We start from the raw sequence: 22308 nt of genomic DNA on the forward strand, positions 1-22308 counted from the left end.
TTTCACTATATAATAATTTTATTTTATTTCATTTGAAAAATTCATTTTGCGTCTTCATTTTATCCCCCCAAACGATAATGCAAACAACAAAAATTTGACGTCTTTTATCCTAATGATAAGACCATATAACTTGCATCAATTTAATTTGGAACGCAGTAATTCGCCGTGTACATGTGTTACAAAAACGCAATATATCGCCCGTTAATTATAGCAAATTGGCCAAATTAGCAATTTCGAAACCACCATAGTTTTAGTTTAAAAAATCACAGGTAAAATATCCTTTTGAATTTGAGCTTATAAATTTGAGGTAATAATATCTTATAGCACTAGATGAAAATACCTTTTCGCTTGGTTAAAAGATGAAAATTGACTGAATAAAAAACCACCCCACGCATAAATAATGCTCGCTATCTTCAAAAGTAGGAAAACAGGAAATGAGCAGATTTTTTTTTTCATTTGCAGCAAAAGCATCAAAATTGGCACACTGAGTGCTTGAAAACAGCGGCCACAGATTAGCTTCTTACAAGTTTTGGTGTTTTTGATAAGCTTCAGTGACAAATTTTTTTTTCAAATATGATCAAAAAGTTCAATGTTCAAATATCCGTAGTTATCGCTTACAAACTCCGTTCAGTATTTCTTTAGTTTATGAAAATTGAATGACCAAGTGAACAAAATTGTATTGGTAAGAATTTTTCTAATGTGGCGGCAAAACCGAGCAGCTATAGAAATAATTGCAACAGGTTGTTAGATTGTTTTTATAAGATATTGTCAAGAACTGATCAGCATACCGTAATGATCTCAAATTAAGATATGCTCCGCTAGTTTTTCATTGACTCTTATTGATTTTTTCCTACAAAGTGAATTAAACTGATATTAGCTTAAGGTATTTGTTTTGGAATTATACTGGCATTTATTTTTTGTAATGTATTTTAAATTGACGGATAATCAATATAAAACGGCCGCCCTTAAATGTTTCGAATATTCAAAAATCTGAGTTTTTCTTGCAGTAACTTCAAATACGTTAAGCAACAACACTGGTATAGTATAAATCTATTTTGAAAATCAATTTGAGTTCTTTTTGTCGTGATTTTATGGAACGTTATTTTACAATGCTCTAGTAAACTTTCAATTACTTTTTGCTTGCAGACGTATGAAAATTAACTATTCTGTTTAATCAACTTCTTATATAACATGCAATTTGAACGTCAATTACAAAAATACCACATAAATATTAGTAATTACTAACTGGTTTGACCAAGTTCTTTTTAGCAGATTCATTTTTGGTAAATTTTCTTTGTATGAAAAATTGAGCTTTTGGCATGAAGTTTCAGCAAATTAATTTAACGTTTTTTTCTGACCATTTGTACAATCTGCATTTGATAGTTTATTATCAAACTAACTTCTTTCTCACTGAGAAAAAGCAGAGATGATGATGGTGATTAATTTAGATGCCTTGTTATACGTAGCGGTACTCTTCTCGGTGCAAATAAAAGGTATGAAATAAAACGCTTTTTTCGTTCATTTTTGTAAAAAAAACCGCGTGTCTAAATGAGTATATTTTAGCAAAAAAATGAGGGTACTTAAAAGGTAAGAAAATGTTACTAGCAACTTTTTTTTCAGTAGAATTGAAGTCGCAAAGCAAATCAGTGGTGTTCCAGTGTTATATCAGCAAAAATATGAAGTGCAAAATTGTCAAATACATCAAATTTGAAAGTTTCTGGGCCATCTATCCCCTTAGATTCAAAATTTAAAAAATTGGCAACACTGAGTCAGGGGCGAAACTAGGATTTTCTCGAGGGGGGGGGGCGGGTTTTCAAAAAAATGTCGAAAATTTTGTCGACCTTTTTTTTAGGCCGATCAAATTGATTTTCCGAGCTCTCCTAAAGCACTAAAGAGACCCTGTTTTGGTCAAATCATTTGCGCCATAGACAAAATTTTGAAAAAACGAGCCAAAAAATCGTTTTTGGGCATTTTTTTGAAAATTTTGACCAAAAAATCGCCGTTTTTTTGGCGCGCTACCCCTTCAAAATTAGTATAGAAAATATAGAAAAAATTTAGGGTCCGTCAACCAAAAATGGATATCGCAAAGAAGTACAAAGGGGGACCCTTTGGGTCGGCAGGTGGTCCTTTCCCTGAGGAGGGCGTCCGCCACACCCCAATCCACCCTTCCCCTTAATCCGCCAAATGAGGATTTCTACTGCTACTCCGTCATTTTTTTATTGAGTGGATTACATACCAGATCTCAAAAAAAGATAAATATCAGTGCGTGTAGTTGAAAGTGAAACACAAAGTTTTTCGAAGCGATTTTTTGTGTTTACGCTGAATAAATGATGACGTGTTTCACTTTCAACTAAACCCTCTGATATTTACTCTTTTTTGAGATCTGGTATATAATCCATTCAATAAAAAATGACGAAGTAGCAGTGGCAATTCTGATTTGTGAGCGGGACGTAGAGTGTAAGATTATGAGCAGGAAGGTATGTTTTCAACAGTTCTCCAATGAACAGATCCATTGAATTCCAAAGGCAGCATTGATACAATGTTGAGACAATACTGGAACATTCTTGATGTAAGTAATCATTTAAACATGCAAAACTTTTCAGAAAAATGGGCGTTCAACAGTGCCTAAGTACAAGGGGACCGATCTTTTACCAGACTGTCCTTTCCAGAAAAATTATAACATGGACCTTTTACCAGACTGGATAAACAAATTTGATTGACAGAAGCAGTGACGCCGTTTAGTCTGGTTAAATACAATGTTTTCACGGTTTCTCAGAGAAACTTTGTTTGATGTAACCGCTTCCATTTCGAATTTTCCACTAATTTAAACTTATCTCAATTGAAGTAATGCATTGTGGTCTGGTAAAAAGTTCGTCGTCTGGTAAAAGGTCGGTCTGGTAAAAGACCTAACCCCTAAGTAGAACAGTGCCGAAAAAGGCGGGAAATTTTCAGAATAATTTAAACGCATTTTCTAAAGAACGAGAAATTACTGGCGCCAATTATCAAAGAAAATCACTCCAATTTTTGCGCCAAAATGTCTGCAACTGCAAATTAAACAATTATTTTGGCGCCAAAACATCTAAATAGCAAAATTTTTCTCTGAAATCTTTTAAGTGTCACTTAAGATTGAAAACGTTCGCCGTTTTTTTTGCCGCACTTAATATGTGTAAATTTGTTCATAATTTTGGCACTGTTGAACAAATTTTTCATTTTCGACACTGTTGGGCTTTGGTACTGTTGTACTGCGCCAAGCTAACTATAAGTTCATTTGTTTGGCTACTGAAGCATTTAGTATTTACTATATACTATTTATTCTAAAAAAAGCCAGATCTGTTCATCTCAACTTGGATAAAAAGTGGCGGAATAACTGTGCGGAATGTTTTGAATTCATCTGAAAGGTACTGGTATCCTGAACTCAAACATATAAAAGTTTTACCTGTTATTGTTTTTCATAAAGCTATGGGGGTTTGAAAACTGCCAAATGAGCCGATACGGGATAACTAACTCACGATAAATTTCGCCCTATTAATGCAGAAGCAGCCAATCAATATCGTTATAAATTAAACTGCATTTTTTTCAGCAATTTGCGTGCTTAATGCGTTCCCGGACTCAAAATATACCGTAAATTTAAAAATATACCACTTTAGCTAGCATGGTAGATAGCAGAAATAAAAATTGGAAAAATCAAAATTATGTTTTTTTTTTCGCTTATTTGAGGAATTTTGACAAACAAAATATTTTTCATTGATTTTAATAGCAGTTGGAACAATCCAGGTTTTGCTTTGATAGCAATTTTGTTATTTTTAAAAATTATCCTTAGTTTTTTTTTAAGTTTTGAGCTGAAACTGAAATTTTTGTATGTTTTTTTTTATGTTTTTTTACACTCCTACCAGTGTTCTCTGTGATGCCTAACTTTTGGTGAAAAAACAACACTCGCTCCCATTTTTTGAGAGGTATTTGAGTTATTAAATATCATCTCCTGGAAGAGGTAACCTTGGGCAGATCATTATGGCCAAAAGTCTGAAGAAGAGTCATAAGTTTTTGATCATTAATGGTCCTTCAAACTTTCAGCTTTCAGGCACTGAATGGTTTTTCATTTTTCCATTTTAACTTTAAATGCTAGATTCTGACTGATTGACTTTGAATCGGCCAGTCAATCACATTCGGTCATGATAGGGTTTTTCCCGAAGAATAAAAATTTAATTCTTCGGTTTTCGTTTTGCACAGCACAAAATTTTGATTGAGCTTGTGGCACTTTTTGATTTGCGTTCTAAAATTTTTAAATGCTTCCAAATGTAATTTCTGTTGTGATTTCTTATTAGTGTGAGTTGTTAAGCCATCTTCAAAGATTCTGGCAAAACCATTTTGCTCGATTCATTTCCTTATTTAGAACAAATAACACCGTAGTTTTTTTATGGCGATCATAGTTTTTGACGGCGGAATTATTCATACTGCACTCACGATATTTAATAATTTTGCACTGTGAGTTGAAAGTTCAAAGATATCTTACCTGCTATTAAATTTTCTCCAATTCTCTGAACGAGTTCATGCGCGGTTTTTTTTATCCCATTAACAATATTGCTTAATCCGTCAGCGCAAATCAATTGGTTGGTCTAATCCGCATGTTTATTCAAAATTAAAAAAAAGGCAATCGAATTGGTCACATTGGAATCTCGTTACAAGGAAAACGAGATTGCTCGTATCAGGGTGAAGCAGTTACGACTGCTTTTTAATGTTCCGACTGCCTTTTAAGGTCTATGGAGCAAAAATAACATGATAAAATTGAGATGTAATTTTTTTTTTCAAATTTGAGATTTTTTGTAAAAACCATCCCTCAACACGCCATATAAAGTACAAAGCGATGGCTTTCGTTCCTAGTAACAAATCAATTGTGGCAAATAAGCGTCCTCCAACCGATTTGAAACGATTTCTAAAACGGACTAAATCTTTGCTTACACGTTAATAGCGCGAAATATATCGCGCGTTGATTGTCCAAAATTGTCCAAAATGGCACTCATCAAACCCCCATAACTTTACAAAAATAATCACAGGTGGAATATTTTTTTCAAATTTAAACTCAGGATAATAAAACTTTTCGAATGCTATAAAAATCCCGTCAGAAATGGCTAGTTAAGAAGTCGAAATTGTCAGAAGAAAAAACCACCCCGAGCGCAAATATTCTTTTCGTTAGGAAAGTCGGAATAGGATCAATATTGTGATTAAAATAAACGATTATGAACCATGCTAAGATTTTTTTGTAAACCGTGTCTAACATGTTGTGTCACGTCATTTTTTGTTAGATCTTCTCGGATTGCATTTGAACATTTTGAAAATATGTGTATTTCCTGTCGTACAATTGTATGGCGAGATGTTTGAGTTGGTGAATCGCTTTGAGGTTCATTCAATTCTAATATAGAGAAATAGCTATAGAGAAGTGAGAATACATCATTTGTGAATAATGAGTATGCTCTTATTGAGTTTTGGTGTTGTATGCTTTTGATGTATTGTGTAAAAACTTTTGAAAATTCAATGTCTACATCATCAGTTTGAATGAGATATCTGTCATGAAATGCATTTGGTGATTTGATTTCTCTTGTGTAGATTCCATATTATGATGTGAGACTACATATACCTTAGAGATAGTGGTTAAGAAATTGTCTTTTGGTTTTTACATCGGGAAATTCTCTTGTGCACGGACTTTCTCCTTTTTTGAAAAAAATTTCATTTAGATTTTGGCAAAATTGCACCTGTCTTCGAGCTTCAGTTAATGGAGATATTAAGAATGGAAATACTGAATTTACTTGCTTATCTTCATTTTGAATCATTTTTGTGTTGTATGACTGTTAATGCGTAATTTTCAATGTGTCTTATTGGTTGACTCCAATTGTACAAACGTATTGGTTTGTTTGTGTAGCAAGTTTTATTCTACGTTTCCCTTTTTTTGATGCTGGTGACGTGGTTTCTGAGTCAGTGAAATAAGTTTGATCGTCAATTTGATGGTTTTTGTTTATTGAGTCTTTTAAATTGTGAAGTTCCTGTATTGCGGTTGTTTCTGATTCTGAGATTGCGTTTCTTCGTTTTGAAAATCTTTTCCTAATAATTTGTTTTTGTTTGTCAATTATTTTCTTCCTTACTGTTTTTCTTTTTGTTCTTATGTATCCTACTGATTGTCTGTGTGGTGTGATTACGAGGTCGTATCTGCCGTCGTTAATTAAACAATTGTGTATTATGATTGTTTGTTTTGTTTCCCAAATTGTCTCTTGACATAAGGTTTAGGATGATGGGTGCAAAATCTGGATTATTGATTCTAATGTCTTAAACTGTTAGTTCTTCTTCGTTTTTTTTGTGGTTAGCTTAACTTGAGTCGTATTGTTGGGCTAAAGAGAAAAGCATATACCGACTCCTGAGAATGATTTGTACTTTCTCGTGACTAGTTCTAAGCTAAGATAGACCTACTTAATCTTACTTAGGGGTTGTGATTTGTGATCAAGGGTTGGAGAATAGTGAATCGATCCGCAAGATTCAGGTATAGTTACAACGCGAGTAGTACCTTAGATACTTTGTTATGACTTACTAAGCTTAGGTGTTTTAGCCTGGGTCATCTAAGAGCAGGGGGATCAAATGAAGGATGAGTAACCGAACTTCTTCACTGTTTATCTTAATTAAAATAACTAGTTTTTTGAAAAATTTTTGTTAATTCTGGGTCTTTTATAAGGGCTGGGTAGTGAATCGGCGCTTGAGGTCGTTAGACATTAATAAAATTGGGAGGTGGAGAACAAAATTGTTCTATTTGATCCAAGGATTTGCCTTGATGATCAGAAATTTAGATTTTTAGAAATTTAAAAATCGTCTTATTCAATTTAAAGATCCAAGGAAAGCGTTGATCATCTGTTTTTTTTAAATAGAATTAAATAAAGTGAAAGCAAGGATAAGCCTCGGTAGTTTATAATTAAAGGGTTGGGGTTAAGTTTTAGATTTGATGATTGTTAGTTTTTGACAATCGTTTTATGATTTATGTGATGGAGCTGGGATGAAGAGATGATATACTAACAATTTATGATTTATACTATTTACTTTTTATTTTTTTAATATTCATTAAATATTTTTTCAAGATTTTATTTAAATTACAACTGATTTAAGGAAAACGACAAGTGTTGTTTTTATCAGTCGTTATTGTACAATGATTAGGTTTAGCGCCATGAAAATTTATTGAAAATAATTATTCAAGGTATTATGTCAGTAAAAGAAAATTTGAAATTACTGCTGGCAGTATCCTAAATACAAAAGTTTGATCTCGTTTTTGTCGTATTATCATGAAATCGATTGGTAGATTTCTCCTAATCGTATGTCGTCCCTTGTTCGACGTCTTCTTCCAATACTTGGCAGTTCTCGTATTGTTCGGAATATTGGATATGATCTATTGAGTCGTAGAGACATATCTACTAAGTTTTTGTCATATAACATTTTTAAAATGTTGTATTTGTCTAATTCTAATCTAATTTTGTCTAAGTCTACGTTAGTTAAGGTCTGTTCGAGACTTTTGGTCGCACCAGATGAGTTATGTATGCATGACTATACTCATAGAGTAATTTCAGATAAGGTACACCGTCTGCTCGTCACGCTATCTTGTTTTCGGTCGGATAGATTCGTGCAACTTCTTAGTCTAATACCAATCTTAATCTTTCTCTTATATCTCCTAGTCTCAATAGATCTAGTGTATGTACACCGGTTTACGCGAGTTAGTTCCAGAATGAGAACAACTGTATTCTAAGTTAAATTCAAATTGTTCTGGTGCTGAAACTACAAGTAGTTTCAACACTTACAAATAAATAGGTTGTTAGTTTGATGGAGTATGATTGGTTAGTATTTAATATTTTATTGAGATAAAATATCATAATAACAACCAATGATAAATACTAGTTTAGATCTGGTTCCAACGTGCAAGAAAACTGTGGCAGAATTCTTCTGCTTGTTAAATCGACCCATTTGATTATGCCCGCTACTCCTTGAGCTTGCTCTTAATTCAAAATGTACTGTTTAATTAAATTACCCATGTTTGAAAAAAATAATCAGAAAACTGTGCCTTATTTCATTTTGTTTTGATTCAGTAACAACTAGCAAAATAATTCAAAGTTTTTATTTGGATTTTTTTCAAAAAAAAAAACGTCTGTTTTCTAAAGCAAATACTGATTTTATGAAAACCCAGTAAGTGACCAAATGATAAGCGCCTTTTGGTCGGTTAAGCGCCTCAACACCAAAATGCCAGAAGTAATTCTTTTTCAAAATGTTCCGTATGTTTTGATTTTTGATAGTTTTGTTTGCCTAATTTTTAATATTTTGAGAACCTAATTTCCGTTTTCATTCTCAGAACAGTTTGAGAGTAACTTTCGTATACGGTTTAGATCTGGCTGCTTACTGTTCCATTGCTTTGCTTCTTCAAAAATTAATTCAAACAAAATGTAAAAATTAGGATGCTTCTTTAGTGAAGCTCATTTAGTGGAGAAAAAATTAGGTCGATCATTTAACTGAATGGCTTCAATTAAAGTCAATTAAAAACAAACCTCCCTCAAAAAATCAATGCAGAGAATTTGAATTTCCTTGTAAAACCAGAGCACTATTTTAATTCAATCAATTTAGAGTTTCTATCATTAATCAAAGCAAGACTTCTCGTGTAAATCCGAAATCTTGAATGTTCCGACTGCATCTTAAAGTATATGGAGTGTTGTTTGTAGTTAGAAATTAGGCGATATTAGAAAATGTTAAATTGGCATTTTTTAATTATTTTCTGAAAATAATCGCTCCGAAACGCTATTTAAAGTCAAAAGTTAAATATTTTGCTCGGAGCGAAACTTTAAGTAGATCAAATGGCTAGCTTCAATTAAATATGGAAAGATTTCCAAGACGTGTAGAATTTACAAGACAATAAAATCTTAAATAGACCAAATAGCCGCCTCAATTGAAGTTCGAACGATTTCTAAAACGTATTAAATCTCCAAAACAAAAATACCATATAGACCAAATAGCTTGCATCAATTCAGTTTGGAACGGTTTATTAGACGTATTAAACGTCCAAGACAACAATGCGTTCCAAATGACATACAAAAACTTGGTCAGAAACTGCTAGTTAAAAATTCGAAAACTGCCTGGAGAAAAAAAAACTGAGCACAAGCATTCCGTCATTTTCTTCGAAAATTGGCGAAACAACAATTTTCACTCGTATATCAGGGCAAACCCCTGAAATTTTTGACAGCACTTTACGAACAATTTTTTAAAAGTTGGTTGAAAAATAGTTGAAAATTTATTTCATTTTTTTATTTGACTATATAAAAGTTTTATTTTATTTCATTTGAAAAATTCATTTTGCGTCTTCATTTTATCCCCTCAAACGATAATGCAAACTACAAAAATTTGACTTCTTTTATCCTATTGATAAGACCATATAACTTGCATCAATTTAATTTGGAACGCAGTAATTCGCCGTGTACATGTGTTACAAACACGCAATATATCGCCCGTTAATTATACCAAATTGGCCAAATTAGCAATTTCGAAACCACCATAGTTTTAGTTTAAAAAATCACAGGTAAAATATCCTTTGAAATTGAGCTTATAAATTTGAGGTAATAATATCTTTGAGCACTAGATGAAAATACCTTTCGCTTGGTTAAAAGTTGAAAATTGACTGAATAACAAACCACCCCACGCATAAATAATCCTCGCTATCTTCAAAAGTCGGAAAACAGGAAAAGAGTTGATTTTTTTTCATTGCAGCAAAATCATCAAAATTGGCACACTGAGTGCTAGAAAACAGCGGCAACACATTAGCTTCTTACAAGTTTTGGTGTTTTTGATAAGCTTGAGTGACAATTTTTTTTTCAAATATGATCAAATAGTTCAATGTTCAACTATCCGTAGTTATCGCTTACAAACTCCGTTCAGTCATTTTTTAAAAGTTTATGAAAATTGAATGACCGAGTGAACAAAAGTGTATTGGTAAGCTATAGATTTTGCAGCAGGTTGTTAGGTTGTTTTTATAAGATATTGTCAAAAACTAATCAGCATACCGTAATGATCTCAAATTAAGATATGCTCCGCTAGTTTTTCATTGATTTTTATTGATTTTTTTTCTACAATGTGAGTTTAACTGACATTAGCTTAATGTATTTGTTTTGGAATTATCCTGGCATTTATTTTTTGTAATGCATTTTAAATTGACGGATAATCAATATAAAAACGGCAGCCCTTAGATGTTTCGAATATTCAAAAATCTGAGTTTTTCTTACTGTAACTTCAGATATGCTAGAAAACAGCGGCCACACATTAGCTTCTTACAAGTTTTGGTGTTTTTGATAAGCTTGAGTGACAAATTTTTTTTTCGAATATGATCAAAAAGTTCAATGTTCAAATATCCGTAGTTATTGCTTACAAACTGAATCAGTTCAGTCATTTTTTAAAAGTTTATGAAAAATGAATGACATGCATTTTTCTATAGACCAAGTGAACAAAATTGTATTGATAAGAATTTTTCTAATGTGGCGGTGAAACCGGGCAGCTATAGAAATAATTGCAACAGGTTGTTAGATTGTTTTTATAAGATATTGTCAAGAACTGATCAGCATACCGTAATGATCTCAAATTAAGATATGCTCCGCTAGTTTTTCATTAATTTTTATTGATTTTTTTTCTACAATGTGAATTAAACTGATATTAGCTTAATGTATTTGTTTTGGAATTATACTGGCATTTAATTTTTGTAATGTATTTTAAATTGACGAATAATCAATATAAAAATGGCCGCCTTTAAATGTTTCGAATATTCAAAAATCTGAATTTTTCTTACGGTAACTTCAGATATGTTTTGCAACAAAAAACCAAACTGGTTCAGTACAAATTTTTTTTGAAAATCAATTTGAGTTTTTTTCTTTCGTGATTTTATGGAACATTATTTTACAATGCTTTAATAAACTTTCAATTATTTTTTGCTTGCAAAGGTATGAAAATTAACTACTTTGTTTAATCAACTTCTTTTTATATAACATGCAATTTGAACGTCAATTACAAAAATACCACATAAATATTAGTAATTACTAAATGGTTTGACCAAACAAATGCTGGTTAAGCCAGTTCTTTTTAGCAATTTCATTTTTGGTAAACTTTCTTTGTGTTGAAAATTGAGCTTTTGGCATGAAGTTTTGACGTGTCTTCAACAAATTAATTTAACGTTTTTCTTCTGACCATTTGTACAATCTGCATTTGATAGTTTATTATCCAACTAACTTCTTTCTCACTGTGATGATGATGAACTTAGATGCCTTGTTATACGTAGGGATACTCTTCTCTGTGCAAATGAAAGGTATGAATGTAATTTTGCCTCCTTGATCTTTGATCGAAATGCTCTTTTCGTTCACATTTGTGAAATGAAAAAAATTAGACATCTAAATAAGTCTATTTTATCAAGAAAAAGTGAGGGTACTTAAAAGGTAAGAAAGTTTTACTAGCAACTTTTTTCTTCAGTAGAGTTGAAGTCGCAAAGCAAATCAGTTAAGTTCCAGTGTTATATCAGCAAAAATTCGAAGTGCAGAATTGTAGCGTAGATCAAATTTAAACAGCTCTGGGCCATCTATGCTCTTAGATTCAAAGTTTTAAAAAATTGCAACACTGAGTCATTCACAAATCAGAGTTTTGTCATCAATTATTCAGCGTAAGCACAAAAAAATGGTGAATTCCCATAGGTTCCAATATTCATAGGTTCCAAAATAAAAAATCAGTCGCATAAGTTCCAAAATTTATCTTCTTGAATTCTGATTGGTTGAAATTTGAGCCAACGAATTTGTGGATCGATTGTTTACTGTTCAACCAGCATAAACTCAAGCTGCAGAATAGTGACCGCCGCAGCCGTGCCAACGTGTTGCGAGCTTGCCACCAAAGGGTGGGAATCTATACGAAATTTAGAGCCGGTTATCGCCACGAAGCGGCGACGCGCGCCCACCGGCGACCTTAAACCGAGACTCGGCTACTTTAGTCTTTTGACCAATTAATGCGACTGCTTTTTTATTTTGGAACCTATGGGACTGATTTTTGTTCCGAGTTTCGATACGAAAGTAACGGAATATTTGTGCTCGGGGTGGATTTTGTTTTCTTCAGACAAATTTCGACTTTTAAACTAGCCATTTTTGACGGATTTTTTTTTATCAATCAAAAGGTATTGTTGTCCTGAGCTTAAATTTGAAAAGATAATTTACCTATGATCATTTTTCGTAATGTTATGGGGGTTTAAAGATTGCCATTTTGGCCAATTTGGGACAATTAACGCGCGATAAATTTCGCGCTATTAACGCGTAAGCAGAGAGTTAATCCGTCTTAAAATCGTTCCAAATTGGTTGAAAGAAGCTTATTTGCCACGATTGATTTGTTACAAGGAGCTAAATCTATCTTTTTGTTCCGACTTTCGGTACGAAAGTAACGGAATATTTGTGCTCGGGGTGGGTTTTTTTTCTTCTTCAGACAAATTTCGACTTTTTAACTAGCCATTTGTGACGGAATTTTTTTATATCACTCGCAAGGTATTGTTGTCGTGAGCTCAGATTTGAAAAGATATTTCACCTGTGATCATTTTTCCTAACGTTACGGGGGTTTAAAAATTGTCATTTTGGCCAACTTGGGACAATTAACGCACGATATATTTCGCGCTGTTAACGCGTAAGCGGAGAGTTAATCCGTCTTAGAAATCGTTTCAAATTGGTTGAAAGAAGCTTAATTGCCATAATTGATTTGTTACTTGGAGCGAAATTTATCACTTTGTACTTTATATGGCGTGTGGGGTGAGGATTTTCACGAAACATCCCAAAGTTTAAAAAAAATCATTTTATTTTCATTACTTAATTTTTTCATGTTATTACTGCGAAATCTATATTTGTATACTTTATTTGGCACGTGGGGCAGCAATATGTTATTATTGTTATTGTTAATATGTTATGGCGTGGAGCAGCAATATGTTATTATTGCTGCTCCATAAACCTTAAAAGGCAGTCGGAACATTCAGCGCTCCGCCTTGATACGAGCAGCCTTGTTGTACTTTAAATGGCATGTGGGGGGATTATTTTCATAAAAAACTTCAAATTTTAGAAGTTAAAAATTCTTTTTATTTTATTACAATTATGTTTTTTAATGTTATTACTGCTCCATAAACCTTAAAAGGCAGTCGGAAAATTCAGGGCTTCGCCCTGATACGAGCAGTCTTGTTTACTATATACTACTTATTCTAAAAAAGCAGATCTGTCGGTTCTTCTCAAATTGGATATAAAAAGTGGCGGATTAATCGTGCGGAATGTTTTGAATTCATCTGAAAGGTACTGGTGTCCTGAACTCAAGCATACAAGCATAAAAAGGTTTTTACCTGTTATTGTTTTTCGTTAAGCTATGGGGGTTTGAAAACTGCCAATTGTGCCAATGCGGGATAACTAACCCACGATAAATTTCGCCCTATTAAAGCAAAAGCAGCCAATCAATATCGTTTTAAATTAAACTGCGCATTTTTCCAGCAATTTGCGTGCTTAATGCTTTCCCAGCCTCAAAATAAATCGCATGTTTCAAAATATTATACTTTAGATAGCGTGGGGAGATAACATAAATAAAAGTTGGAAAAATCCAAACTATGTTTTTTTTTCGCTTATTTGAGGAATTCTGACTAACAAATTTTTTTTCATTGACTTTAATAGCAGTTGGAACAATCCGGATTTTGCTTTGAAAGGAGCAATTTTGTTTTTTTAAAATGAATTAATCTAAATGAAACAATACCTTTTGAATGATAAAAAAAATTCTGTCAAAAATGGCTAGTTAAAAAGTCGAAATTTGTCTGAAGAAAAAAAAACCCACCCCGAGCACAAATATTCCATTTCTTTCCTATCGGAAGTCGAAACAAAAAAGCAATCGAATTGGTCACTTTAGAACCTCGTTACAAGTAAAACGAGACTGCTCGTATCAGGAAGAAGCAGTTCCGACTGCTTTTTAATGTTCTGACAACCTTTTAAGGTCTATGGAGCAGTAATAACATGAAAAATTTAGCTGTTTTTTTTTCAAGTCTGAATTTTTTTGTGAAAAACATCTCTCAACACGCCATAAAAAATACAAAGTGATAGATTTTGCTCCTAGTAACAAATCAAATATGGCAAATAAGCTTCTTTCAATTAACTTGAAACAATTTCTAAGACAGATTAAATCTCCGCTCACGCGTTAATAACGCGAAATATATCGAGCGTTAATTGACCCAAATTGGCCAAAATGGCAATCTTTAAACCACATAACTTTACGAAAAATGTTCACAGGTGAAATATCTTTTCAAATTTAAGCTCAAGACAACAACATCTTTCGAATATTAAAAAAAACCGCGTCAAAAATGGCTCGGTAAGAAATCAAAATTGTCTGAAGAAAAAAAACCACCCCGAGCACAAATATTCCGTTACTTTCGTTACGAAAGTTGGAAAAACAATTAAGTTAGTTCTTCATGGGCCGGAAACTAATAAAATAACAATTTTATCGGTCAATTCATTTTTTTGTTCACTGTTAACTTAGGGAGAAAATTGAAGCAAGTTAAATGCAGTTTATTTCGCCTCACCTTGAAACCAGGGGCGGATCTAGGATTTTCTCGAGGGGGGGGGTTCGGATTTTCAAAAAAAATTGGAAAATTTGACGACCTTTTTTTTTTTAGGCCGACCAAATTGATTATTCGAGCTCTCCCTAAGCACTGTTTTGCCCCAATTTTGGCAAAATTTTCTATTTTCTGCGCCGCAGGCAAATTTTTGAAAAAACAGTCAAAAGCCGTTTTGGGCACTTTTTGAAAAATTTTTGACAAAAAAAAATCGCGTTTTTTTGGCGCGCGCTCCCCCTCAAAGTTAGTATATAATGGTTTGGCGCCATAGGCGCCTTTAGAAAAATTTTAGGGTTGGTCGGCCAAAAATGGATTTCTGAAAAAGTATCAAAGGGGGACCCTTAGGGACGGCAGGGGGTCGAATCCGTGAAAGAGGGCGTCCGCCCCACCCCCCCCCCCCCTAAATCCGCCCCTGCTTGAAACGAGTAGTTTTAACTTTTTTGCGGTCATCTCGTTATTGCAGTCTAAATTAAACTAGCTAATACCTGTATCTATATTTTTTTTGAAAATAAGTCTGGTTACCTTTTTTAGCGGTCGAAGGTGATTTATACATTGAAAGCTGGTCAACTTTCAATAATGAAAGCCTCAATTTGTCATTTGTCGACATCCAAGTATACACAACCGATCCTTTTCATCATGGTTATTGGAGGAGTTGGAGTTTTTATTATTTTAACTGGGATGTCGGTGACGTTTTTTGTACCCTTTGGATGGCAAAACGTAATGCAGATACTTTGCCATGTAATGTGGTATCAGAGCCAGGTTTTCATTCCGATTACCCTCTGGCCCTTCGGATGATCAACTTGGAGCCAGACAGTGTGTATAATCTCACAGTCGAAAGCCTGCACTCAGATTACGGGTTTAACGATTATGATGGGGGAACATTCTTCATATGCACTTCAGGTAAGCTCTTCCTCTTCTCAGAGAAACAAAACAAATCTCTTGACCTCAAAAACAACTGCAGTTTTTTCCAAAAAAAGTCGAATATACGCAGGTAACTTTTACTCAGGAGTAATATTGTTCAATATTTGCTCCAATATTCAGAAGAACTCTGATTCTAGACAATCAATCATCGTCGGCGAGGCCTTGGAACCTCATCAGTGATGATCAAATGGTACCTTCAACTTCCCACTCTATTACGATTCCACCTCAATTCTTCAACACAACATTGCTCGATAGTGCTTCAATTAAGACTGTAAATGGAACTTGGGATTATGAACCCTGGTTGTCCTGGAGGTCGGTTCCGTTTGACAATGCATTGGGATACACGTACCAAGATCTACTTGCAGGCACTCAATACTTGATGCAGTTTTTCGCTAGCAGCTTTGAGTGTGACATCGGATTCCTAGAATTTCATACTGACGTTTTAGCCTGCACAAGTAAGTTGTTGCGCTACATTTGTTCCGTTTGAGTATCAAAAAATCGTAACATTATGAGGCCAAACTGTGCACTGGATAGGCGCAAAATTTTGTGTCTGTATGTGCCGGGGTTCCATAGAAAGTTTTTATATATGTTCCAAAATGTAAATAGATTCCGCGTACAAATACCTGTAACGCAAACTTTGTCGGACATTTGTTTTGTTGCGGATTCCGCAATTGTAAGTGGATTCCGCAAAAAGTAAATGAAACTCGCAAATGTAAGTGGAATCCGCAAAATTTGTAAGCGGAATCCGCAAATGTAAGTGGATTCCGCAAATCGTAAGTGGATTCCGCATTTTTGTTTATTACTGATTTTGCATATTTACAATTAAAAACTAGAGGTGGGACATTTGATTTTTTATCTATAGCAACTCGCAATTTGAAAGCAAAGACTTATCCATTTGTCAGCGGAATCCACAAACGAATCTTAAAACATTGGTTAACTATGCGGATGTCAAATCGTTCTTTATCTTTATCTGATGATTAGATGACTTTTTGGGATCGGAAAATACAATCATCGAAAACCATTTAGGGCTTGTGATGGTTTGAAATGGGTTTGAAATAGCAGTTAAGGGTTTGAAATGGCCGTTCATGTTTGAAATGGAGGCAGTTAAATCACTCATCAGTATTTGAGATGAGATGGTTCATTTATGGTTAAGAAATCATCATGAGTGTTTGAGATGAGATCATTCAGTTTTAAATGGCAGCTAATTCACTCATCAGTATTTGAGATGTGATAGTTCAGTTGGTTCATAAATCAATATCGCACTTATCAGTATTTGAGATGAGATAGTTCAGTATTTGAGATGAGATAAAGTACGGCTTGATTGTGTTTTTTGGATCTTGTTAACTAATCCCCCCCCCCCCCCCCCTATTTCGATTTTCAGAAATTCAACTTTGAAGGCCACATTTTCAATAGCGTAAGAGATTTTTCAGAAATTATAAATATTTAAATTTTTTTACGTGGGGGTTATATAACTAGTGATTAATACAAATACGAACGCGCGAAAATGAAAACCCACTTAATTGTTGACATTTTTAAAATGCATATTTTATACAGAAATGGTTGTCAAAAATAATTAACTAAAGGTCCAAAAGAGGGAAAATAGTTCATGAGATCCCTTTTTCTGATTTTTTTCCGATAAAAGCGTCGTATCATCTGACCCCGATTTTGTGATGTTTAGAAGCTTAGCAAAGGGTACTAAAGCGAAAAAATACTAAAGCGAAAAAAAAAATTTCAGAAAAACATAATCATAGCAACAATGAGTCTGAACCGCAAAAGTAATGATTTTAGTACTGATTTTTTTTGTGAATAGCTTTTGACTCCCAACCACGGAGTAAAGGGTATTAAAAACCGTAAACATTGTCGGTGTGTCCAACAATTTTTTTCCGAGACAAGCCAAATTGCGTCCAGGTTACATTTTGAAGCTTTGGGGGCTAACAGCTAAAAACCATTTTATTTTTCAAAAATTGGTCCAATGACCAGTATGTGCCGTTTTTTCACCTTTCATATTAATTTGGTCTTTTCATTTCAGCTCCCATGGCACCTGATGCCAAGTTCTATGCTTACGATTATCGAGTCATGTACTACGAAATCACCCAAAACTACTCGTATTTTGACTCCATCACGGCAGCAATCGAACCCCCGGACGCACCCCCTCTGCGTGAAATGGGGGGATACTTTGTGGATCTGAAGGCTGGGACCCTATACACACTGACAGTTACGGTGGAAATTGGATCTGTTATTGACTGTGGATCTACTAATCCGGAAGACCTCTTTGCCAAGAGAACCAAAAGGGCCTTCTCACGTAATACTAAAAGGGCTGTTTTTAGATTTTTGGAGCAAAAATAAAGGTTTTTTTTTGGTGATCTCTATGTCACCAAATCCACGCAATCGATAAATTTCTGGTGCATCTTTACAGGAGCGCATTCGGTTTTTTTTGTTATAATCTTGTCCAATAGCACCAGCGGATTTAAGGGGAGGGGGGCGGAAAAGGGAAGCGGTTGCCCCCTCTTTAGGGATTCGACCCCCTGCCCACCAAAGATCCCCCTTTGTACTATTTTGAGATATCCATTTTTGTGAATCGCATTGTGGATAATAGTAACTATGTATGAATAGCATTATTTTCATGAAAGTTTCTGCTAAAAAAATGCACTCTTCTCAATTCATTGAGAAAATGCCTTAAAATAGTCTCAAATGGAACAAAAGTAACTTCTTTGGTTACCATGGTTTGATTTAATTGGGCAAAACTTCATTGGTAATTTTATTTGTTTTCGTTTCGTATTAAAGCCCACTACTATCAGTTCTGACTGTAAATTGAATTTTGGGCAGCTACCGATACCTACTTGAAAACGCTGAATCAATCATTTTGATGAACAAAAATGCTTATTTTTCAAATATTTCCGGTGTGAGTTTTATCGCTCAACCACGCTACTTTTCTTGAACACTTGAACACTCCTGAGAAGTCAATTTTTGTATACTGATGGTTGTTGGTATATGCATCAATCTATGTTGCGTATCATCATATGATTTTATTTTTCCGTTGTTGGTAATAAAATTTCACTTCGAAAATTTAAGAGCTCTTAGATATAATTTTTTCACAGTATTTTCTCTTAGCGGTGTAAAAAAAGTATTTGAAGAAACCTGTATGAAAACATAAAATATTTGTAAAAAATTGAAAATTTTTTCAACCGGCAATAAGGGTTATTCCGGGTTTCTCCACTTTTCATTACGAGGCTAAACTGTGCTTTTTGGGAAATGTTGCCCCCCCCCCCCTAAATCCGCCGATGATTACTATTATTGCAACTGCTACTTTTATTATTATCTTGATCAAAATACTCTTCGAATAAAATCTTCAAACTCCACTCCGACCACCACATAATTGATCACGTCTATCACTGGCCGTAGACTTTTTAATGAATAGTTGTTACGCTTGAATTAACGAGTCATCGAAAAAAGTTGGTGGTAACGAACTTGAACTTTGAAAAATGCGTTGATCGAAATTGTTTTTTTTTCATAGAAATTTCAGCAGCAGAATGAGCAGTTTCATAAGGTTCAAATGATTTCAATCTTTTAACTTGAAATTTTAATTTTTGTGTTATTTTTGATGTTTTAGCTCAAAATTTCAGCCTTTATTTTGAGTTGTTTGAAAATCGTTTCATGACATTTTATGTTTGATTCGAGTAGTTAAAACTGCAACTTATCCTGATGATGACGATGGCAATGAAACAGTTTTGGCGGTAGTGATCACAGCATGTGTTGTCCTTCTAGTTGTCAGTGTTATTCTGAACATTCTCTCTGGAACATACATCTGGCGCGCCCTTTACCAAAGAAAATCACGCTAGAAGAAATTTGCAATTTTACTGGTCGTGTTTGAATATTTTGTTAGAATTTTAAATTGATTGCGTAAGCTCATGGACTCCATAATCAATTTCAGCGCTATTTATAGCACTTTTAAAAAACATTTGACCTAAACAACTAATTTAAAATAGTTAATTTAGAATGCTCTTAATTTTAAGAACAGTTCGCCTGATTTTCAATTAAAAATCAGTTTTTTTATTGTAGAAATTCTACCGACGACAAAAACAATCTAAAGCTGGATGACAGAAAGGAAGTTAACAACATATCAGCGTGAGTAAAAAAACACATACCATTGATCACACAAAATCTTGATATGAAAGGAAATGCGTGGACTCAAATCAATCAAATCAATTATTTACAACCGATTCAGCCCTACACGAAAATATATTGCAATATACTTTCATGACAGAAAAGAAATTTCTCATTAATTGAGGTCAACTTTGTTGGGTGCCTAAAAAAATGCAATAGTCAACAAAATTATCTTCCAATTCATAACATCCAACAGAAACGAAGAAAAAACAATTGACCTCATTATGGCTTAGCCAATGTTCAAAAATATCTAAAAGCTCAATAAGTAGTTTATCGCAAATTTTTTTTTTAAACGAGAGATAAATTTAATTTATTCAGTTTTGATCATGTTCAAAAGACCATTATTGTCTGTGAGATACAGTTTTTTCAACTTTTGGTTATTTTACATTTTGTTAATAACTCTGAGCGAACAGAACTGTTCATTTTCTGTTCCCGCATCCACGTTTAGGCTTGAGTAATCGATTATAAATGATTATTATGTTAATTTTGACAATAAAAAAAATTGAATTACAAAAATTAGGTGTTTAAAAAATTTATAATCGATGAACAATGTATATTATCCAAGAGATTATATTATCTCATAATCCATCATAATTGGTTACAGATCATGCAGAAAATTTTTTCAAATCGGTCGGTTACAATCGATTATGCTCTCTATTTGACCAGAGTGTTGTTGCATCAAAAATATCAACCAGAGTGTTGTTGCTCATAAAAGGGAGATGTCTTGTCACACTTTTATTCATCTGAACACAAGGTTTTACCACGTAACAAAAGTTTCATAGAGATCCCTTCATATTTCTTGAAAGTTTTTCGCAGTAGGTGAAAAAAAATTCTTCCAACTAAATTAATGTGCCGATACTTTGGTGATTAAAAAAGCATCATGAATCAGCTCTCATTGAGAAAAAAGAACGTTATAAATTTGAGTTAACTTGAAGACTGCGAAAACATTCTTCTCATTTTGTACATAAGTCATTGTCTATGAAAAGCATAAAATATAAGCAATTCAGATGCAAAGTCGAAGAGAAAATGGCGGAATTGTCGATTATGATTGATTGAAATGGATTTTAAGCAAATAAATAAATAAGATATTGGGATAAAAAAACCGCTTATAATTGTATTGAAAAACAGATGAAACAATAATTGTTTATAATCAAATGAAACGTAATATAATTGATAAAAAATTGTTTTCAAAGAGAGATTGTAATCGGTCATTAATTGATTACAATCGATTTTTTATCTTAGTTAGACACAGGGGCGGATCTAGAATTTTCTCGAGGGGAGGGGAACAGTCTTTCCAATATATATATATATATATATATATATGTTTTTGTCGACCAAATTGATTTTATTTGAGCTCTTCTAAATCATTATAAGGACCCCATTTTGACCAAATTTTCTACGCCCAATTTGTGAACGAACAGGCCAAAAAAGGCGTTTTTGGCCGTTTTTTGGAAAGTTTTGACCAAAGAATTGCGTTTTTTTTCGGCGCGCGCTCCCCCCTCAAAATAAAAAACTTAAGGACCCGTCAGCCAAAATTGGATATCTCAAGTAAGTACCCTTTGCGTCGGCAGGGGGTCGAATCCCAGAAGGGAGCGTCGTCCCCCCTCCTAAATCCGCTGGTGGTTAGAATTGTACTAAAATCACAAAAATTTGAAATTGGATGCGGTTTTTTTTTCATTCGGCGTGGAAAGCTAAAACAGTACTGACTAGTGTCCCTCATACTTTGTCGATATTATGATGATTGTTATGGTTTAATTTTCAAGTAGAAAACCCTCAAATGAGATGATTTGATTCGTCCTCTTTGCCTCATTGAAGCAATTCCCACCCCCCCCCCCCATAAATGCACCCTTGTCCTTCTAAGATAATTAACCATATGGGTTTAATAGAGCTGTGATCGGAGAGTACGTGGCATCTGCGCCACCATCAAGCAGAGCACAAGAAGTCTACGATCACACTTACGACAACAGTCAAGTCACCAACATTCACCCCATCACAGAAGCCAATCCCTACGAGATGGAATAATTGAAACGAAAAAGGAAGCTAAAATGAAATTTACTACTCAAATTGTTAATGTTGAAAAACGCGTTCATTAATAAAATCAGTGAAGAATAAACCAGAAGACTTTTCAGGTGATCGTTTTCATCGTGATTTGTTATAGCCATTTTTTAAACTGTAAATAGTCATAGTCATAGTAACTTTAGTTAATTTACAGCTTTGCCCAATGTCTATTTTATTTATCAAATGAGCCGCTGTTATCGATCCGATGTCTATTAATTTAATTAGCGTAGTAAACGTTCTACATGTGATTTAATTTCATGTCCAGACTTTCCAGACTCGAATTTTTGACGCGACGATGCATTTCGGGTCTTAATGCGATTGCGCAGAGACGCACGGCGTGACTTTCGTGACACACAAGGTGAAAGTAACGACCTGATAGCTAAATCTTTCCGACTTGAACTCTCGGAGCGGCTATGCAGTTCATGTCTGGAACCGGTTGCAGCACGACCCGCAGCATGACTTCTTGCGTCCCAGGGCGCAAATTTTGCGAAATCTTGTGCATATTTTTACATCTCAAA

The 22308-nt window shown here is 34.0% G+C and overlaps 1 protein-coding gene across 4 annotated transcripts; it reads left to right on the forward strand.

The window, feature by feature from the left end:
• Positions 1-1306: 1306 nt before the first annotated feature.
• Positions 1307-21853, forward strand: LOC134840139 (uncharacterized). Of its 4 annotated transcripts, XM_063855835.1 has the most exons (8): positions 9816-9860; positions 11191-11353; positions 15179-15547; positions 15706-16023; positions 17598-17870; positions 19247-19402; positions 19627-19693; positions 21619-21853. In XM_063855835.1, exons 2-8 carry the CDS (start codon positions 11293-11295, stop codon positions 21752-21754), a joined length of 1380 nt encoding a protein of 459 aa, XP_063711905.1. In that variant the 5' UTR covers positions 9816-9860; positions 11191-11292; the 3' UTR covers positions 21755-21853. The 4 variants fall into 4 exon arrangements, with proteins under 4 accessions (XP_063711901.1, XP_063711903.1, XP_063711905.1 ...); XM_063855831.1 differs by lacking the exons at positions 9816-9860; positions 11191-11353 and adding an exon at positions 1307-1493; XM_063855833.1 differs by lacking the exons at positions 9816-9860; positions 11191-11353 and adding an exon at positions 1307-1493 and having other exon boundaries at positions 19250-19402.
• Positions 21854-22308: the final 455 nt, after the last annotated feature.

The sequence above is a fragment of the Symsagittifera roscoffensis genome, chromosome 2 (genome assembly GCF_963678635.1).
Source record: "Symsagittifera roscoffensis chromosome 2, txSymRosc1.1, whole genome shotgun sequence".
NCBI lineage: Eukaryota > Metazoa > Xenacoelomorpha > Acoela > Convolutidae > Symsagittifera > Symsagittifera roscoffensis.